General features: G+C 49.9%; 1 protein-coding gene across 5 annotated transcripts in view; it reads right to left on the bottom strand.

Moving 5' to 3' along the window:
• pak1 (p21 protein (Cdc42/Rac)-activated kinase 1) overlaps positions 1-18,090 on the bottom strand; it is a 235,862-nt gene that overhangs the window by 88,289 nt on the left and 129,483 nt on the right. For 2 of the 5 annotated variants that reach the window (XM_085999663.1, XM_085999662.1), the window contains one exon: positions 6,525-6,790. The exons of 1 other annotated variant lie outside the window; for it this stretch is intronic. In XM_085999663.1, the coding sequence (XP_085855789.1) occupies positions 6,525-6,711 (187 nt within the window). In that variant the 5' untranslated portion in view covers positions 6,712-6,790. The remainder of the gene's footprint in view (positions 1-6,524; positions 6,791-18,090) is intronic. 2 more of the 5 variants (XM_085999666.1, XM_085999664.1) reach the window with 1 other exon arrangement.

Genomic DNA, 18,090 nt, shown 5'->3' with positions numbered 1-18,090 from the left:
GCTGATGACATAAAGCTGTAAGTTGTGAGGGGGATGCAAAGGGGCTTCAAGGGGATATAGACAGGCAAGAACACAGCAAATGGAATAGAATGTAGAGAAATGTGAAGTTATCCACTTTGGTAGGAAAAATAGAAAAGCAGAGTATTGTTTAAATGGAGAGAGATTGGGAAATGTTGGTGTTCAGAGGGACCTGGGTGTCCTTTTACACGAATCACTGAAAGTTAACATGCAGGTACAGCAAGCAATTAGGAAAGCAAATGGCATGTTGGCCTTTATTACAAGAGGATTTGAGTATAAGAGTAAGGACGTCTTACTGCAATTATATAGGGCCCTGGTGAGATCAGACCTGGAGTATTGTGTACAGTTTTGGTCTCCTTACCTGAGGAAGGATATACTCGCCATAGACGGAGTGCAACGAAGGTTCACCAGACTGGTTCCTTGGATGGGGGGATTCAAGTAGACTAGGCCTATATTCTCTAGAGTTTAGAAGAATGGGAGATGATCTCATTGAAACATACAAAATTCTTACAGGGCTTGACAGGGTAGATGCTGGGAGGATGTTTCCCCTGGCTGGGGGGTCTAGAACCAGGGGTCACAGTCTCAGAATAAGGGGTCAGCCATTTAGGACTGAGATGAGGAGAAATTTCTTCACTTGGAGGGTGGTGAATCTTTGGAATTCTCTACCCCAGAGGGCTGTGGAGGCTCAGTCATTGAGAATATTCAAGACAGAGATCGATAGATTTTTGGATATTAAGGGGATTAAGGGCAGGAAAGTGGAGATGAGGTAAAAGATCAGCCATGATCTTATTGACTGGCGGAGCAGGCTCAAGGGGCCGAGTGGCCGACTCCAGCTCCGATTTCTTATGCTCTTATGTAATGGGAAAGGTCTCACGCAGGCCGCTCACCAGCTTCTCCATTGTAAATACAGCGCTTACGCGGAAATTTAAAAAGGACTGCGCACTAAAGGAAACGAGCCACACGATAAGCCCTTTGCGCCCCCCCCCCCCCCCCCCCGGAGGCGCTAACGGCAGGCGCAAAGGAGCCGAATTTCTAGCCCTTTGACTCAATCAGAACGATACCAGGACTGAGAGGGATAATTTATAAAGGACAGGTTGCCTTAACTTGGCTTGTATTCTCTTGAAGATTGAGGGGCGATCTGATGGAAGATTTGATAGGGTAGCTATGGGGAAGCGATTTAGTCTGGTGGGGGAAATCAGGAACAAGGAGACATAATCTTAAAATTAGAGCAACGTCAGTTGGGAGGGAAATTATAAAGCACTTTTTCCACACAAGGGGCATTAGAAATCTGGAATACCTCCCTCAAAAGGCTGTAGACCAATAGGAGGTTTCAAGACCGAGATCGATAGATTTTTGTTGGGTAAGGGGGTATCAAGGGATATGGAGCAAAGGTGGGTAAATGGAGTTGAGGTACAGATCAGCCATGATCTAATGGAATGAAAGCTCCACGACTTCCCTCTGTAGCCCCAACTTCCTTCAATCTTTCACCACAGCGAATAATTTGCCAAGATAGTCGATGGGTATTGGTGCAGGCTCGAGGGGCTGAATGGCCTACTCCTGCACCTACGATCCTGTAGGACCAACACTAGAAATGATCCAGATGGGACTGCCTTGGTAGACCCATCGTTTCAGCCTGTTCTTGCCCCACGGAACTTCTCTTCCTATCTCGAACTCTATTTTTTCTCCCCTTGTCCAGTCTCTTCCCACGTACATCTGCGACTCTTCCGACGCCCACCGCCACTTCAACAGTTTCCCGTTTCCTGGCCCCAACCGTCTCCTTTTCACTATGGACGTCCAATCCCTCCACACCTCCATCCCCCACCAGGATGGCCTGAGAGTGCGCCGCTTCTTTCTTGAACAGTGACCCAACTAGTCCCCATCCACCACCCTCCTTCGCCTGGCTGAACTTGTTCTCACATTGAACAACTTCTCCTTTGACACCACTCACTTCCTCCAAATTAAAAGGTGTTGCTATGGGAACCTGCATGGGTCCTAGCTATGCTTGCCTTTTCGCGGGATATGTGGAACATTCTTTGTTCTAATCCTACTCAGGTCCCCTCCCTCACCTCTTTTTCCGGTACATAGATGACTGTATCGGTGCCGTTTTCTACTCTCGCCCTGAACTAAAAAATTTCATTCACTTTGCTTCCAATTTCCACCCTTCCCTCACCTTCACATGGTCCATCTCCGACTCTTCCCTTCCCCGACTACTCTGTCCATCTCTAGGGATAGGTTATTGACCAACATTCACTACAAGCCCACTGACTCCCACAGCTACCTGGACTACACTTCCTCCCACCCCGCTTCCTGTAAGGACTCTTCCATTCTCCCAGTTTCTCCGTCTCCGCTGCATCTGCTCCGACGATGCCACCTTCCACACCAGTGCTTCCGACATGTCTTCCTTTTTCCTCAACCGAGGATTCCCCTCTACTGTGGCTGACACGGCCCTTGGCCGTGTCCGTTCTATTTCCCGCACTTCTGCCCTCACCCCTGCCCCTCCTTCCCGGAACCACGATAGGGTCCCTCTTGTCCTCACCATTCACCCAACCAGCCTCCATCCTCCACCATTTCCGCCACCTCCAACGTGATCCCACCACCAAACACATCTTCCCCTCACCTCCCCTTTCAGCATTCCGAAGGGACCGCTCCCTCCGCGACACCCTGGTCCACTCCTTTATCACCCCCAACACCCCTTCCCCCGGCACCTTCACATGCAAGCACAGGAGATGCAATACATTCCTTTTTACCTCCTCCTGTCCCACTGTCCAAGGCCCCAAACACTCCTTCCAGGTGAACAGCGATTTACTTGTACTTCCTGCAATCTAGTATACTGTATTCGCTGCTGGATAATGAAACAGTTTGGGTGGAGGTAAGGAATAATAAGGGGAAAAAAACACTAGTGGGCATAGTCTATAGGCCGAACAGTGGCAACTCTGTTGGACGGAGTATCAATCAGGAAATAGTTGAGGCTTGTAATAAGGGAACATCTATAATTATGGGGGATTTTAACTATCATATTAATTGGACAAATCAAATTGGGCAGGGCTGCCTTGAGGATGAGTTCATTGAGTGTATTAGGGATGGGTTTCTTGAGCAGTATGTAACTGAACCAACCAGGGGGCAAGCAACCTTAGATCTGGTCCTGTGTAATGAGACAGGATTAATTAAAAATGTCCTAGTAAAGGATCCCCTTGGAATGAGTGACCATAACATGGTTGAATTCCATATTCAATTAGAGGGTGAGAAGGTTGGATCTCAAACAAGCGTGCTAAGCTTGAATAAAGGAGACTATGAAGGTATGAGAGCGGAATTGAGTAGAGTGGATTGGGAAAATAGATTAAAGGGTAAGACGATACATGATCAGTGGTGTACATTTAAGGAGTTATTTTACAACTTCCAAAAAAAATATATTCCACTGAGAAGAAAAGGGTGTAAAAGAAAAGACAGCCATCCATGGCTAAGTAAAGAAATTAAGGATAGTATTCGACTAAAAACAAGGGCATATAAATTAGCCAAATCTAGTGGGAGGATAGAGGATTGGGAAAACTTTAAAAGACAGCAAAAAATAACAAAAAGATTGATTAAGAAAGGGAAGATAGATTATGAAAGTAAATTAGCAAAAAATATAAAAACAGATAGTAAGAGTTTTTAATAGTTATATAAAAAGAAAAAGGGTGGCTAAAGTAAATGTTGGTCCCTTAGAGGATGAGACCGGGAAATTAATGGTGGGAAATATGGAGATGGCAAAAACACTGAATGAATATTTTACATCAGTCTTTACAGTAGAAGACACTAAGAATATCCCAACACTGGACAAACAGGGGGCTAAAGGGGGGGAGGAGCTAAACACGATCAAAATCACTAAGGAAGTGGTACTCGGTAAAATAATGGGACTCAAGGCGGATAAATCACCTGGACCTGATGGCTTACATCCTAGGGTCTTGAGGGAAGTGGCGGTAGGGATTGTGGATGCATTGGTAATAATTTTCCAAAACTCCCTGGACTCGGCAAAGGTCCCGGCAGACTGGAAAACTGCAAATGTAACACCCTTATTTAAAAAGGGCAGTAGACAGAAGGCTGGAAACTATAGACCGGTTAGCCTAACATCTGTGGTAGGTAAAATTTTGGAGTCCATTATTAAGGAGACAGTAACAGGACATTTGGATAATCATAATTTAATAGGACAAAGTCAGCATGGTTTTATGAAGGGGAAGTCATGTTTGACAAATTTGCTGGAGTTCTTTGAGGAAGTAACGTATAGGGTGGATAAAGGGGAACCAGTGGACGTAGTGTATTTAGACTTCCAAAAGGCATTTGACAAGGTGCCACACAAAAGATTATTGCTTAAGATAAAAAATCATGGGATTGGGGGTAATATTCTGGCATGGATAGAGGATTGGCTATCTAACAGAAGGCAGAGAGTTGGGATAAATGGTTCATTCTCAGACTGGCAATCAGTAACTAGTGGTGTTCCGCAGGGGTCAGTGCTGGGTCCCCAACTCTTTACAATCTATATTAACGATTTGGAGGAGGGGACCGAGTGTAACATATCAAAGTTTGCAGATGATACAAAGATGGGAGGGAAAGTAGTGAGTGAGGAGGACATAAAAAACCTGCAAGGGGACATAGACAGGCTAAGTAAGTGGGCAGAGATTTGGCAGATGGAATACAATACTGGAAAGTGTGAGGTTGTGCACTTTGGCAGGAAAAATCATAGAGCAAGTTATTATCTTAATGGCAAGAAACTGGAAAGTACTGAAGTACAAAGGGATCTGGGGATCCTGGTGCACGAAACTCAAAAGGTTAGTATGCAGGTGCAGCAAGTGATTAAGAAGGCCAATGGAATGTTGGCTTTCATTGCTAGGGGGATAGAATATAAAAATAGGGAGGTATTGCTTCAGTTGTACAAGGTATTGGTGAGACCGCACCTGGAATACTGCATACAGTTTTGGTGTCCATACTTAAGAAAGGACATACTTGCTCTCGAGTCAGTACAAAGAAGGTTCACTCGGTTAATCCCGGGGATGAGGGGATGGACATATGAGGAGAGGTTGAGTAAATTGGGACTCTACTCATTGGAGTTCAGAAGAATGAGAGGCGATCTTATTGAAACATATAAGATTGTGAAGGGGTTGGATCGGGTGGATGCGGGGAAGATGTTCCCGGTGATGGGTGAAACTAGAACTAGGGGGCATAGTCTTAGAATAAGGGGCTGCTCTTTCAAAACTGAGATGAGGAGGAACTACTTCACTCAGAGGGTGGTAGGTCCATGGAATATGCTGCCCCAAAAAGCTGTAGAAGCTACATCATTACATAAATTTAAAACAGAAATAGACAGTTTCTTAGAAGTAAAGGGAATTAAAGGTTACGGGGAGCGGGCAGGAAATTGGACATGAGTCTAGGTTCGGATCGGTCATGGCCCTGTGGGTAGCGGAGCGGGCCCAGGGGCCGTGTAGCCTGATCCTGCTCCTATTTTGTGTGTCTAATTCTGTTAGATTCAGGAGATGGTTCTGGGATAGTGGATTGGCGGTTAGGATCAGATCAGCCATGATCTTATTGAATGGCGGAGCAGGCTCGAGGGGCCGATTGGCCTACTCCTGCTCCTATTTCTTATGTTCTTATGATGTGGTCTCCTCTACATTGGGGAGACCAAATGTAGATTGGGTGACCGTTTTGCGGAACACCTCCATTCAGTCCGTAAGGGTGACCCTGAGCTTCCGGTCGCCTGTCACTTTAATTCTCCGCTCCCACTCTGACTTCGGCCTCTTACACTGTTCCAATGAAGGTCAATGTAAGCTCGAGGAACAGCACCTCATCTTTCGATTAGGTACTTTACAGCCTTCTGGACTCAACACGGAGTTCAACAATTTCAGACTATAACCTCTGCCCTTATCTTTTTTCTCTCTCTCTCACATGGCAGTTGTCGATCATTCTGTCAGTGCCATTTACACTTCATCTAGAGCCATCTTTTGTTTCTTAACTTGTCCCATTACCATCTCCTCTTGCCTCGCACCATCATCCCTTTTGTCTCTTAATCTCTCCTGCCTTCCACCCTATCACAGACCTTCCCATTTGTTCTTTCCTCCCCTCCCCCCTTTCCCAGCCCCTACACTTGCTTAAAAACCTGCTCCATCTCCAGCTTTTTCCAGCTCTGACGAAGGGTCATCGACCTGAAATGTTAACTCTGTTTCTCTCTCCACAGGTGCTGCCTGACCCGCTGAGTGTTTCCAGCATTTTCTGTTTTTATTTCAGATTTCCAGCATCTGCAGTATTTTGCTTTTGTAGATGGCCCGCTACTTGTCTCACTATACTGGTACACCTCATCAAATTCATTATAACAGGAAAAAAAAAAAAAAAAAAAAAAAAAAAAAATCGCACAAGTTGGGAAGTGAAATCAAGACTTATTTCAGTAACCGAGTCTTCAAAAACAAAAGACAATGCAATGAACAGAAATGTTTTAGAAGAAGGATTAAGAACTAAAGAAATAAAAAAAGGAGCTTGGTTACTTTTGTCTCCTGCTCCAGGGAAGAACCTGAGCCTGTCTTTCTTTTTCTTTTCTTCAGGAGCCAAGGGAAGCGGTTTGGAGCCGTGGTTTAGGTTGCCAGGGTCTTTACTGCCAGCACCAATCATGGTGCTGGTGTTCCTCATGGGCGGAGCTGGAGGCTTGTCTTCCACTTCACCATTATCTGACATCTTCAGTCGCCACTACCTATCACTGCGGACACAAAGACAGCAAAGGTTGTGGATTTTCGTTTCCTTTTTTTTTCCCCAACTGGAAAGAAACAAAAAATCAATTACGAGCACTGAAATCGGAGGGGAGAGAGAAAAAGAGAGAAAACGTCAGGATTTCAAACTAGTACAAAAATAGCACGTTTGTAAATCCCTTTTTAAACCTTGCCAATGAAAATTCAATTACAAGGAAGGCTACATTCACCTGGGCCACTATACCTGAAGGCCACCTTAATATTTAACGTTATGTTCTCCGCTCCACTCGCACTCTGACCTCGGTCTCCTACACTGTTCCAGTGAAGCTCAACATAAGCTCGAGGAACAGCACCTCATCTTTCAATCGGGCACTTCTGGACTCAACATCGAGTTCAACAATTTCAGATCATGACTTCTGCCCCCATTTTTTTGGATGGCAGCTGATGATGATCCTGCCATTGCCATTTACACCTCTTCCAGACCCATCTTTTGTTTCTTTACTTGTCCCTTTTGCCTTGCACCATCATCACTTTTGTCATTTAATCTCTCCTGCCTTCCATCCAGACTGATACCTGGGATGGCAGGAATGACGTATGAGGAGAGATTGGGTCGATTGGGCTTATACTCGCTGGAGTTTAGAAGAATGAGAGGGGATCTCATTGAAACTTATAAAATTCTAACAGGACTAGACAGACTAGATGCAGGAAGGATGTTCCCGATGGTTGTGGAGTCCAGAACCAGGGGTCACAGTCTAAGGATAAGGGGTAAGCCATTTAGGACTGAGACGAGGAGGAATTTCTTCACCCAGAGAGTGGTGAACCTGTGGAATTCTCTACCACAGAAGGCAATAGAGGCCAATTCATTAAATATATTCAAGAAGGAGTTGGATATATTTCTTAAGGCTAAAGGGATCAAGGGATATGGGGAGAAGGCAGGGACAGGGACTGAGTTTGGATGATCAGCCATGATCTCATTGAATGGCGGAGCAGGCTCGAGGGGCCGAATGGCCGACTCCTGCTCCTATCTTCTATGTTTCTATCACAGGCCTTCCCTTTTCTTCTTTCCCCGCCCCCTCACCCTTTCTCTGCCCTTACACTTGCTTAAAACCTGTTACATCTCTAACTTTTTCCAGTTCTGACTAAAGCTCATCAACCCGAAACGTTAACTCTGTTTCTCTCTCTACAGATGCTGCCTGATCCGCTGGAGTATTTCCAGCACTTCGTTTTTATTTATATTTAACATGCTGACTTCACAACTACCCGGTGGGCAGTCTAGTTACATAGGCTACCCACATTGGTAGATGTTGAGGGAGGGGACATAAAATGGAGCATCACAAACTTTTTTCTTCACACGTGCAAATAAAATGGCATAAATCAAATAATTTGTGGGTCCAATTGAGTGACTGGGCAGGGATGCACATTTTCATTTCTAGGACTTGAGCTTGAATTTGGCCCAGTTTGGTGTGAGGGGATGCCCAAGAAAGGATATACTTGCCATAGAGGGAGTGCAGCGAAGGTTCACCAGACTGATTTCTGGGATGGCAGGACTGTCGTATGAGGAGAGAGTGGGTCGACTAGGCCTGTATTCTCTAGAGTTTAGAAGAATGAAAGGGGATCTCATTGAAACGTATAAAATTCTGACGGGGCTGGACAGACTGGATGTAGGGAGGATGTTTCCCCTGGCTTGGGGGGGGGGGGGGGGTGGCGGGGTCTAGAACGAGGGGTCACAGTCTCAGGATACAGGGTAGGACATTTAGGACTGAGATGAGGAGAAATTTCTTTACTCAGAGGATGGTGAACCTGTGGAATTCTCTACCACAGAAGGCTGTGGAGGCCAAGTCACTGAATATATTTAACATAGAAACATAGAAGATAGGAGCAGGAGTAGGCCATTCGGCCCTTCGAGCCTGCTCCGCCATTCAATGAGATCATGGCTGATCATCCAAATTCAGTACCCTGTCCCTGCCTTCTCCCCATAGCCTTAAGAAATATATCCAACTCTTTCTTGAATATACTTAATGAACTGGCCTCCACCGCCCTCTGTGGCAGAGAATTCCACAGGTTCACCACTCTCTGGGTGAAGAAATTCCTCCTCATTTCAATCCTAAATGGCTTACCCCTTATCCTTAGACTATGACCCCTGGTTCTGGACTCCCCGGCCATCAGAAACATCCTTCCTAAGAAGGAGATAGATAGATTTCTAGACACAAAAGGCATCAAGGGGTATGGGGGGAGAGCGGGAATATGGTATTGAGATAGAGGATTAGCCATGATCATATTGAATGGCGGAGCAGGCTCGAAGGGCCAAATGACCTACTCCTGCTCCTATTTTTCTATCTTTCTATGTTTCTTTCTCCGATACCCGTGAGGACACTAAATGATATGGGTTTTGGGACGGTTTCAAATCGACATCACAAAACTTCCAATAACTCAGCACAAATTTGCAATTACAAGCAGCACCCACAAGGTCAGCTCCAAGCCATTAATTATCAGGGCTCACTGGGGCTCTTTATATTCGCATAAGAGAACTGACTGAGGTTTTGATGGAGTAAATGGAGAAAAACCTATTTCCATTGGTTGGCGAGCCAGTAACTAGAGGGTACAAATTTAAGCTTATCACCAAGAAAAACCAAAGGCAGAGGTCAGAGAAATTGGTTTGTGTAGACGGTCGTTAAGACATGGAATTCTCCATCACAAACAGCAGAATTCTTAATTGTTTTTTTTTTAAAAAGGGGAAGAGGATAAATAATTGAAGAAGAAATTTAAGAGTATGAGGAAAGGGCAGGAGAATGGGACGGAGTGGATAGATTTTGCAGAGAACAGTTACAGGCGTACTGGGTCGAATAGCCACCTTCTGGGCAATTAAATTCTATGATTCTATGTCTGGTGCAGGAAAGGAAAGAAAGAACCTGCATTTCTATAGCGCCTTTCACGACCTCAGGACATCCCAAAGCGCTTTACAGCCAATGAAGTACTTTCTGAAGTGTAGTCACTGTTGTAATGCAGGAAACGCGGTCGTCAATCTGTGCACAGCAAGCTCCCACAAATAGGAATGTGATAACGACCAGGTAATCATTTTTTTGGTGATCTAGGCTGAGGGGATGCTGCACTGTTGGAGGTGCCGTCTTTCAGAAGAGACTTTAAACCGAGGCCCCGTCTGTCCTCTCAGGTGGACGTAAAAGATCCCATGGCACTATTCGAAAAAGAGGTGAGTTATCCCCGGTGTCCTGACCAATATTTATCCCTCAACCACCATCACTGGACATGATCATATTGCTGTTTGTGGGACCTTGCTGTGCGCAAATTGACTGCCGCATTTTCTACATTACAACAGTATTTCATTGGCTGTAAAGCACTTTGGGGCGTCCCGAGGTTGTGAAAGGTGCCATATAAATGCAAGTTCTTTTTTGGGTCAGTAACCAGAGGACTCAGATTTAAGGTGATTGGCAAAAGAACCAGAGGCGACATGAGGAAACATTTTTTTTTTTTTTTTTTTATAAAAACAGCGAGTTGTGATCTGGAATGCGCTGCCTGAAAGGGCGGTGGAAGCAGATCCAATAATAACACTCTAAAGAGAACTGGATAAATACTCGAAGAGAAAAAGTTTACATGGCTAATGGGAAGGAGCAGGGGGACTGGGATTAATTGGATAGCTCTACCACAAAGAGCCGGCACAGGCACGATGGGCCGAATGGCCTTCTTCTGTGCCGCATCAGTCAATGAATCTTTGAGGGATGGGGGAAAAACAAAAGGTATACACCAGATCTGGGTCCTCATTTGAGCAACCTCATTAGGAAAAAAAATTACTTGGTCTGCTATTTATGACATTTAGGAATACGTGGCAATTCAGATGAATGAAGTTCACCTTAACTAAATAAAACTCTTGTCCCCCTGCCCTCCACACAAATCCAGTCTGCTGCAAAGTGATTAAACTTTTCATCCTACAGTTTTAATACAGTCCAGTGTTGTCATTAGGTTCAATAGTAATAGGCTATTGAAAAAACATCTTATTTAAAACACTCAAAGCTGCGCAATGCACTGTTCTGAATTCTCGAATTGTTCACGCCACTAACAGTACCACACTTGTACCCACCCAGCAGTCATTCCGTCTGGTGCTATACAGCTCAGAATGTTAACGGAAAAGTCTACATACTGTGCAATTAAAGTGGATATAGTGGCGTGGAGTTCCCTCCGCTTTTGCACCCAGATACACCCGTGGCTTAAAATATTGTGGAACTTTGGGTACAAATGAGTTACACGCATAACTACAATATACCCAAGCAATGTTCCTTGTAAATTGTTTTTGTGCACAGCCTCTAAGTGGCTGGCATCAATTACAACAAGAAGTATTTATATAGCGCCTTCAACATAGTAAAACGTCCCAAGGCGCTTCACAGGAGTGTTAATAGGACAAAAGATTTGACACCGCGACACATAAGGAGAAATTAGGGCAGATGACCAAGAGCTTTGTCAAAGAGGTAGGTTTTAAGGAGCGGCTTAAAGGAGGAGAGGTTTAGGGAGGGAATTCCAGAGCTTAGGGCAGGCAGCTGGAGGCACGGCCACCAAAGGTTGAGCGATTATAATCAGGGATGCTCAAGAGGGCCAAATTAGAGGAGTGCAGATATCTCGGGGCGGTTGTGGGGCTGGAGGAGATTACAGAGATAGGGAGGGGATGTGGCCATGGAGGCATTTGAAAACAAGGGTGAGAATTCTAAAATCGAGGTGCTATTTAATCGAGGTGTCAATGAGCACAGGGGTGAACGGGACTTGGGTGCGAGTTAGGAGGCGGGCAGTCGAGTTTTGGATGACCTCATGTTTACCTGGACAAAATGCAAAAAGCAGAACAATTTAATTATTCTCTTCGCTTGCGCCTCCTCCCTCAGTATTGTTCAAGAAAACTACATGTGAACAAGAGCTAATGCAGAATCAAACAGTTAACTAGATATGCATACTTCAGAGCGGGGGGCGGAGACACTTCGGAAGGGCACAACCCACAGATCAATTGCAGCCAGCTGGAATCTCGAGGACAGTAGCTACACGAGCCACTTCAGAAGAAACCGCGAGACAGAGGTTTGTACTCCTAAGAGTCGCAGACAATACTGAAATGCAACGTCAGGAAGAAGCAAAAAAGCTCCTGGCAACACGCGGAGCACCGACAAATACTGAGCATTGATCAAAATGCCCTCCTGAATGCATTCCAACCTGTCGGAGTCATCTGTAATCACAGAAAAGCTGGCTGATAAGCACAAGACTGTGAAAATAGTCTCTCCAGCACTTAGTAAATATCAGAAGGAACTGCCCTCATCATTCAACTTGGTAAATGCATCACCTACGTGTGATATTGAGCCATAAAGATCTCAAGTTTGATCCCAGTCAATTATAATTTGCTGATCTCAGTCGAGGTGGGGGGAGGGGGACGGCTGGGAGGGTGATGCTAGAAATAACGACAGAAAATGCTGGAAAAACTCAGCAGGCCAGGCAACATCCGTGGAGAGAGAAATAGAGTCAACGTTTCAGGTCGAAACCTTTCTTTTCGACCCGAAACGTTGACTCTATTTCTCTCTCCACGGATGTTGCCTGGCCTGCTGAGTTTTTCCAGCATTTTCTGTTGTTATTTCGGATTTCCAGCATCCGTAGTATTTTGCTATCGTATTAGGGTGATGCTAGATTTGGGTTCAGTAACCCTGGACTAAGAGGAATGAGGAGCAAATCAAGGTGCCTACGCCTGATCACTAGCCAGTGGAAAGCACACAGACTTCAGGAGAGCCCAGGATCAGCCTCGTCAGACAATACTGAAATGCAACGTCAGGAATAAACAAGAAAGCTCCTGGCAACACGCTAAGAAGAAACATCAGCCATCGTCAACACCTTCACCGAAGCGTACTAGAGCATGGGCCTTACACTAAACATCCATAAGACAAAGGTCCTCTACCAACCTGCCCCCGCCACACAGTACTGCCCCCCCGATTATCAAAATCCACGACGAGGCCTTGGACAACGTGGACCACTTTCCATACCTCGGGAGCCTACTGTCAACAAGGGCAGACGTCGATGACGAAGGCCAACACCGCCTTCAGTGTGCCAGTGCAGCCTTCGGTCGCCTGAGGAAGAGAGTGTTTGAAGGCCAGGACCTCAAACCTGGCACTAAGCTCATGGTCTACAGAGCAGCAGTGATACCCGCCCTGCTGTGTGCCTCAGAGACATGGACCATGTACAGCAGGCACCTCAAAGCACTGGAGAGGTACCACCAACACTGCCTCCGCAAGATCCTGCAAATCCATTGGTAGGATAGGTGCACCAGCGTCAGTGTTCTTGCTCAGGCCAACATCCCCAGCATCGAAGCTTTGACCACGCTCCATCAGCTCCGATGGATGGGTCACATTGTCCGCATGCCCGATACAAGACTCCCAAAACAAGCACTCTACTCGGAGCTCCGGCACGGCAAGAGAGCCCCAGGTGGGCAGAGGAAATGCTTCAAGGACACCCTCAAAGCCTCCTTGAAAAAGTGTAACATCCCCACCGACACCTGGGAATCCCTGGCCCAAGACCGCACAAAGTGGAGGAGAAGCATCCGGGAAGGCACCGAACACCTCGAGTCTCTTCGCCGGGAGCAAGCGGAAGCCAAGCGCAGGCAGCGCAAGGAGCGCACGTCAACCCAAGCACCCCACCCACCGTCTGCCCCACCTGTGACAGAGACTATAGGTCCCGCACTGGACTCATCAGTCACCTGCGAACTCAATTTTAATGTGGAAGCAAGTCATCCTCGGTTCCGAGGGACTGCCTAAGAAGAACAGGAGCAGCCTCTGTTGTGGTGTTGTCCACGGAGGAGTCGCCCAAATGAACTAAACTCGCAATAGAGAAGTCATCCCTTCGGCAAGGTACTGGATGACTCCCAGTGCCTGCGGAATGGTCAACAACTTCGACAGAGGACTGATGAAAACTGGATACGGAACCATTTGAAAGGTATAGTTGTGGCGACACGCCACCACTGGACATAATCCGCTCACGGCGGCACAGACAGTCTAAGCAGAAGCCCCCAGCCGGGGGCCCTTTCCTCCAGCAACTTGTTTCCCGCAGGGAACAGGCTGCCGGGAGCACTTCCTGTCTGGGAAGTATTTAAGTGGATGCGCGGGCTTTTCTAGTTCCTGTTTGTCATGTGGTTGGAATAAAGCAGTTGTGTTTTCAATAGCTCTGGTCTCGACTCCCACGTTTGCCGCGGTATCTCAACACTGGTGACCCCGACGCTCAGGACGAATCCTAAGCTAGCATGGCGGATACAAACGCAGTCACGGTTAAATTACCAGACTTTTGGGAGAACCTCGCCAAAGCCTGGTTCGTTCAAGCTGAGTCCAGATTCCGGCTGAAAGGCATTACAGTCGACGCCACGAAGTACGACTACCTCGTCGCCTCGCTCACCTACGCTACAGTCCCCAAGGTTTGGGCAGCGCTGCAGAATCCACCAACGGAGGGCAAGTACGAACATCTGAAGGCTGCGCTACTTAAAAAATTTCAAACGTCCTCTTACCAGCGCCACTGCCAACTCCTGGACCTCCCCGGCCTTGGTGACGCTTCACCATCAGACCTGCTTTCCCACATGCTGTCCCTCTCAGACGACAAAAACCCCGGCGCCCTTTTTCGCACGCTTTTCATTCGGCAGCTCCCCGCCAGCATCCGCCCGCTCATTGTGGAGTCTGACTCCACGGACCTGAATGATATAGCCGAAAAGGCCGACCGGCTGCTCTCTGCACAGGCCGCTCGCGACGTCGCGCCCGACCTCACGGCAACGACCACGCGGTCTTCCCGGGCCGCTAGGCCCGACCGCCCTACCACTCCGGGTCACTGCTACTACCACACCCGTTTTGGCGCTAGGGCTCAACGCTGCACGCCACCGTGTACCTTCAAACCCCCCCCCCGCACCGGCCCCCGCGATGGCCGCGGGGCAGAAGGAGCCCCTACTGTACGTCACTGACGACAGAACCAACCGCCGATTTCTGTGCGACACAGGGGCCCAGCACAGCATCACCCCCGCCTCCGCCCTCGAGATCCAACGCGGCACACGGGGTATCACACTGGCTACAGCCAACGGCTCTGAAATCCGCACATATGGCACCCGCATGGTCACGCTCGACCTCGCGGGCCGCCGCTACCGCTGGGAGTTCCTCACAGCCAAGGTCCTCTGCCCACTCATCGGCGCCGACTTCCTACGCGCCCACGGCCTCCTTGTCGACATTCCGAGGCACCGCCTCGTCGACATCAACACTATGGCCCCCATCCCCGGCGCCTTTACCCCGGCCCGTTCGGCCGGCCTGACGACCTACTGCCTCGCCAGAGCCACGGACGACTACTCGGCACTCCTAGCTGAGTTTCCCGCCCTCACTAACCCGACCTTTTCGGCCAAAGCCGCCAAGCACGGTGTGGAACACTATATCCCCACCACCGGCCCCCCAGTTTCTGCCCACGCCCGCAGACTCAACCCGGCCAAGCTGGAAATCGCGCGGGCCGAGTTCACCACCATGGAACAACTCGGCATCATCCGCCGCTCCAGCAGCCCTTGGGCCTCACCCCTCCACATCGCCCCCAAGCCCGGCGGAGGCTGGCGCCCTTGCGGGGACTACCGCCGCCTCAACGACGCCACCACCCCCGATCGATACCCGGTGCCACACATCCAGGACTTCTCGGCCCGACGAACCGTCTTTTCCAAAGTCGACCTGGTGCGCGGTTACCACCAAGTCCCCGTACACCCCGCAGACATCCCCAAAACGGCCGTCATCACCCCATTCGGCCTGTTCGAGTTCCTGAGGATGCCCTTCGGCCTCAAGAATGCAGCACAGGCTTTCCAGCGCCTTATGGACTCAGTCCTCCGGGACCTGAACTTCCTATTCGTCTATCTAGACGACATTCTCGTGGCCAGCTCCTCCAAACAGGAACACCTCGAACACCTTCGCATCCTGTTCGGGCGCCTAGCCCAACACGGGCTCATCCTCAGCCCGGCGAAGTGCCAATTCGGCCTAACCGAGATCGATTTTCTCGGTCACCACATCACCCCTGCTGGGGCCGTCCCCCTGCCCAACAAGGAGCAGGCCGTCCAGCAATTCCCCCGCCCCACAACCATCAAGGGCCTCCAGGAGTTCCTCGGGATGGTGAGCTTCTACAACAGGTTCATCCCCAGAGCCGCAGCCCTCATGAAGCCCCTATACGACTCCCTCCGAGGAAAATCCGGCAAGATGGACGTAGCCTGGACCACTGACACGGCAGCCGCCTTCGACGCCACCAAAAACGTGCTCGCCGACGCCACTCTGCTCGCGCACCCGAGGGCCGATGCCCGGGTCGCGCTCACCACCGATGCCTCCGACCACGCGGTTGGGGCCGTGTTCGAGCAGTGGGTCAATGGCGCGTGGCAGCCACTTGCCTTCTACAGCCGCCAACTGCGCCCCCCGGAGGTCAAATACTCCACTTTCGACCGCGAGCTTCTCGCACTCCACCTGTCGGTCCGCCATTTCAGGTTCCTCCTGGAAGGCCGCCCCTTCACCGCGTATGTGGACCACAAGCCACTCACATACGCGATGGCCAAGCACACCGAACCCTGGTCCGCTAGGCAGCAACGCCAGCTCGCGGCCGTCTCCGAGTTTACTACGGACATTCAGCACGTCTCCGGTAGAGACAACGTGGTCGCCGACTGCCTTTCCCGTCCCGCCGTCTGTGCGAATCACTTCGCGGTCGACTACGCACAACTAGCAGCGGCCCAGCTCACGGACCCAGACCTCCTCTCGGCGGCTACCAGCCTGCCAGGGCTACGCCTAGCCAAGGTCGCGCACGGGCCCGAAGCCACGGCAGTCACGTGCGACGTCTCACTCGGCCAACCCAGGCCGGTCGTCCCTGAGACCTGGCGCCGCCGCGTTTTCGACGCGCTCCACGGGCTCTCTCACCCGGGTTCCCGCGCATCCGTCAAACTCCTCTCCAAGCGCTTCGTCTGGCGCGGCCTCAGCAGAGATGTTCGGACTTGGGCCACCTCCTGCCTCGCCTGCCAACGGGCTAAGGTACAGCTGCACACCAAAGCACCCCTGGGAGACTTTGAGGTACCCAGCCGCCGCTTCGACCACGTACACGTCGACATCGTCGGTCCCCTGCCGCCATCGCAAGGCCAAACTTATCTCCTCACGATGGTCGACCGCTACACACGCTGGCCTGAGGCAGTGCCGCTGACCTCCACCACCACAGCCGACATCGCCAGGGCGTTCGTTAACACCTGGGTTGCGAGGTTCGGCGTACCGGCCGACATAACCTCCGACAGAGGCGCCCAGTTCACCTCCGAACTCTGGACGGCCACAGCACGCAACCTCGGGGTGACGCTCCACCGCACCACGGCGTACCACCCGCAGGCCAACGGACTTTGTGAACGCTTCCACAGGTCACTCAAGGCCTCACTCCGCGCCGGCCTGCAGGACAGTACCTGGACTGACCGCCTACCGTGGGTGCTACTCGGCCTACGCACCGCAGTCAAGGAAGACCTCCAGTCCTCGGCAGCGGAGTTAGTCTACGGACAACCGCTGCGCGTCCCAGGCGAATTCCTTCCGGAGCCTACCAAGCCTTGGTCGGCCGAACAGCAGCGGCTCGACTCTTTCTCTTCCGCTCAGCAGTTCACCCCACTTCCGGTCAACCGACACGGCGAACTCGCACCTCACGTCCCGCCAAATTTACAGCAGGCGCGCTTCGTCTTCGTGCGACACGACGCGCACCGCGACCCCCGTACGACGGTCCGTACGAGGTACTACAAACCGGGGACAAGGTCTTCAAGCTGCGACTCGGCGACAGGGTCGAGACAGTCTCCATCGACCGGCTCAAACCAGCACACACAGAACCAGGGGAACAGGTCCCCGTGGCCCAGCCTCCAACTAGAGGCCGTCCCCCCGGCAAACCGCCCGACCCAACCAACCAGACCGGCGACCACTCAGAGCCGCTGCGGCAGAACCATTAGACCACCGTCACGACTCGTCCACTCCTCCTAAGCGGATTCTGGGGGGAGCTCTGTGGCGACACGCCACCACTGGACATAATCCGCTCACGGCGGCACAGACAGTCTAAGCAGAAGCCCCCAGCCGGGGGCCCTTGCCTCCAGCAACTTGTTTCCCGCAGGGACAGGCTGCCAGGAGCACTTCCTGTCTGGGAAGTATTTAAGTGGATGCGCGGGCTTTTCTAGTTCCTGTTTGTCATGTGGTTGGAATAAAGCAGTTGTGTTTTCAATAGCTCTGGTCTCGACTCCCACGTTTGCCGCGGTATCTCAACATAGTAAAATTAATAGCGGCAACAAGAGAAAAGGTATAGAATATGAGCAGGCCAACATTCCCAGTGCAGTACTGCAGGAGGGCTG

The sequence above is a fragment of the Somniosus microcephalus genome, chromosome 10 (genome assembly GCF_052327205.1).
Source record: "Somniosus microcephalus isolate GS21.2 chromosome 10, FLI_Smic_1.0, whole genome shotgun sequence".
Lineage (NCBI taxonomy): Eukaryota > Metazoa > Chordata > Chondrichthyes > Squaliformes > Somniosidae > Somniosus > Somniosus microcephalus.
Note: the sequence above shows the minus strand (reverse complement) of the source record. Positions and strands in the feature narration are given on the sequence as shown.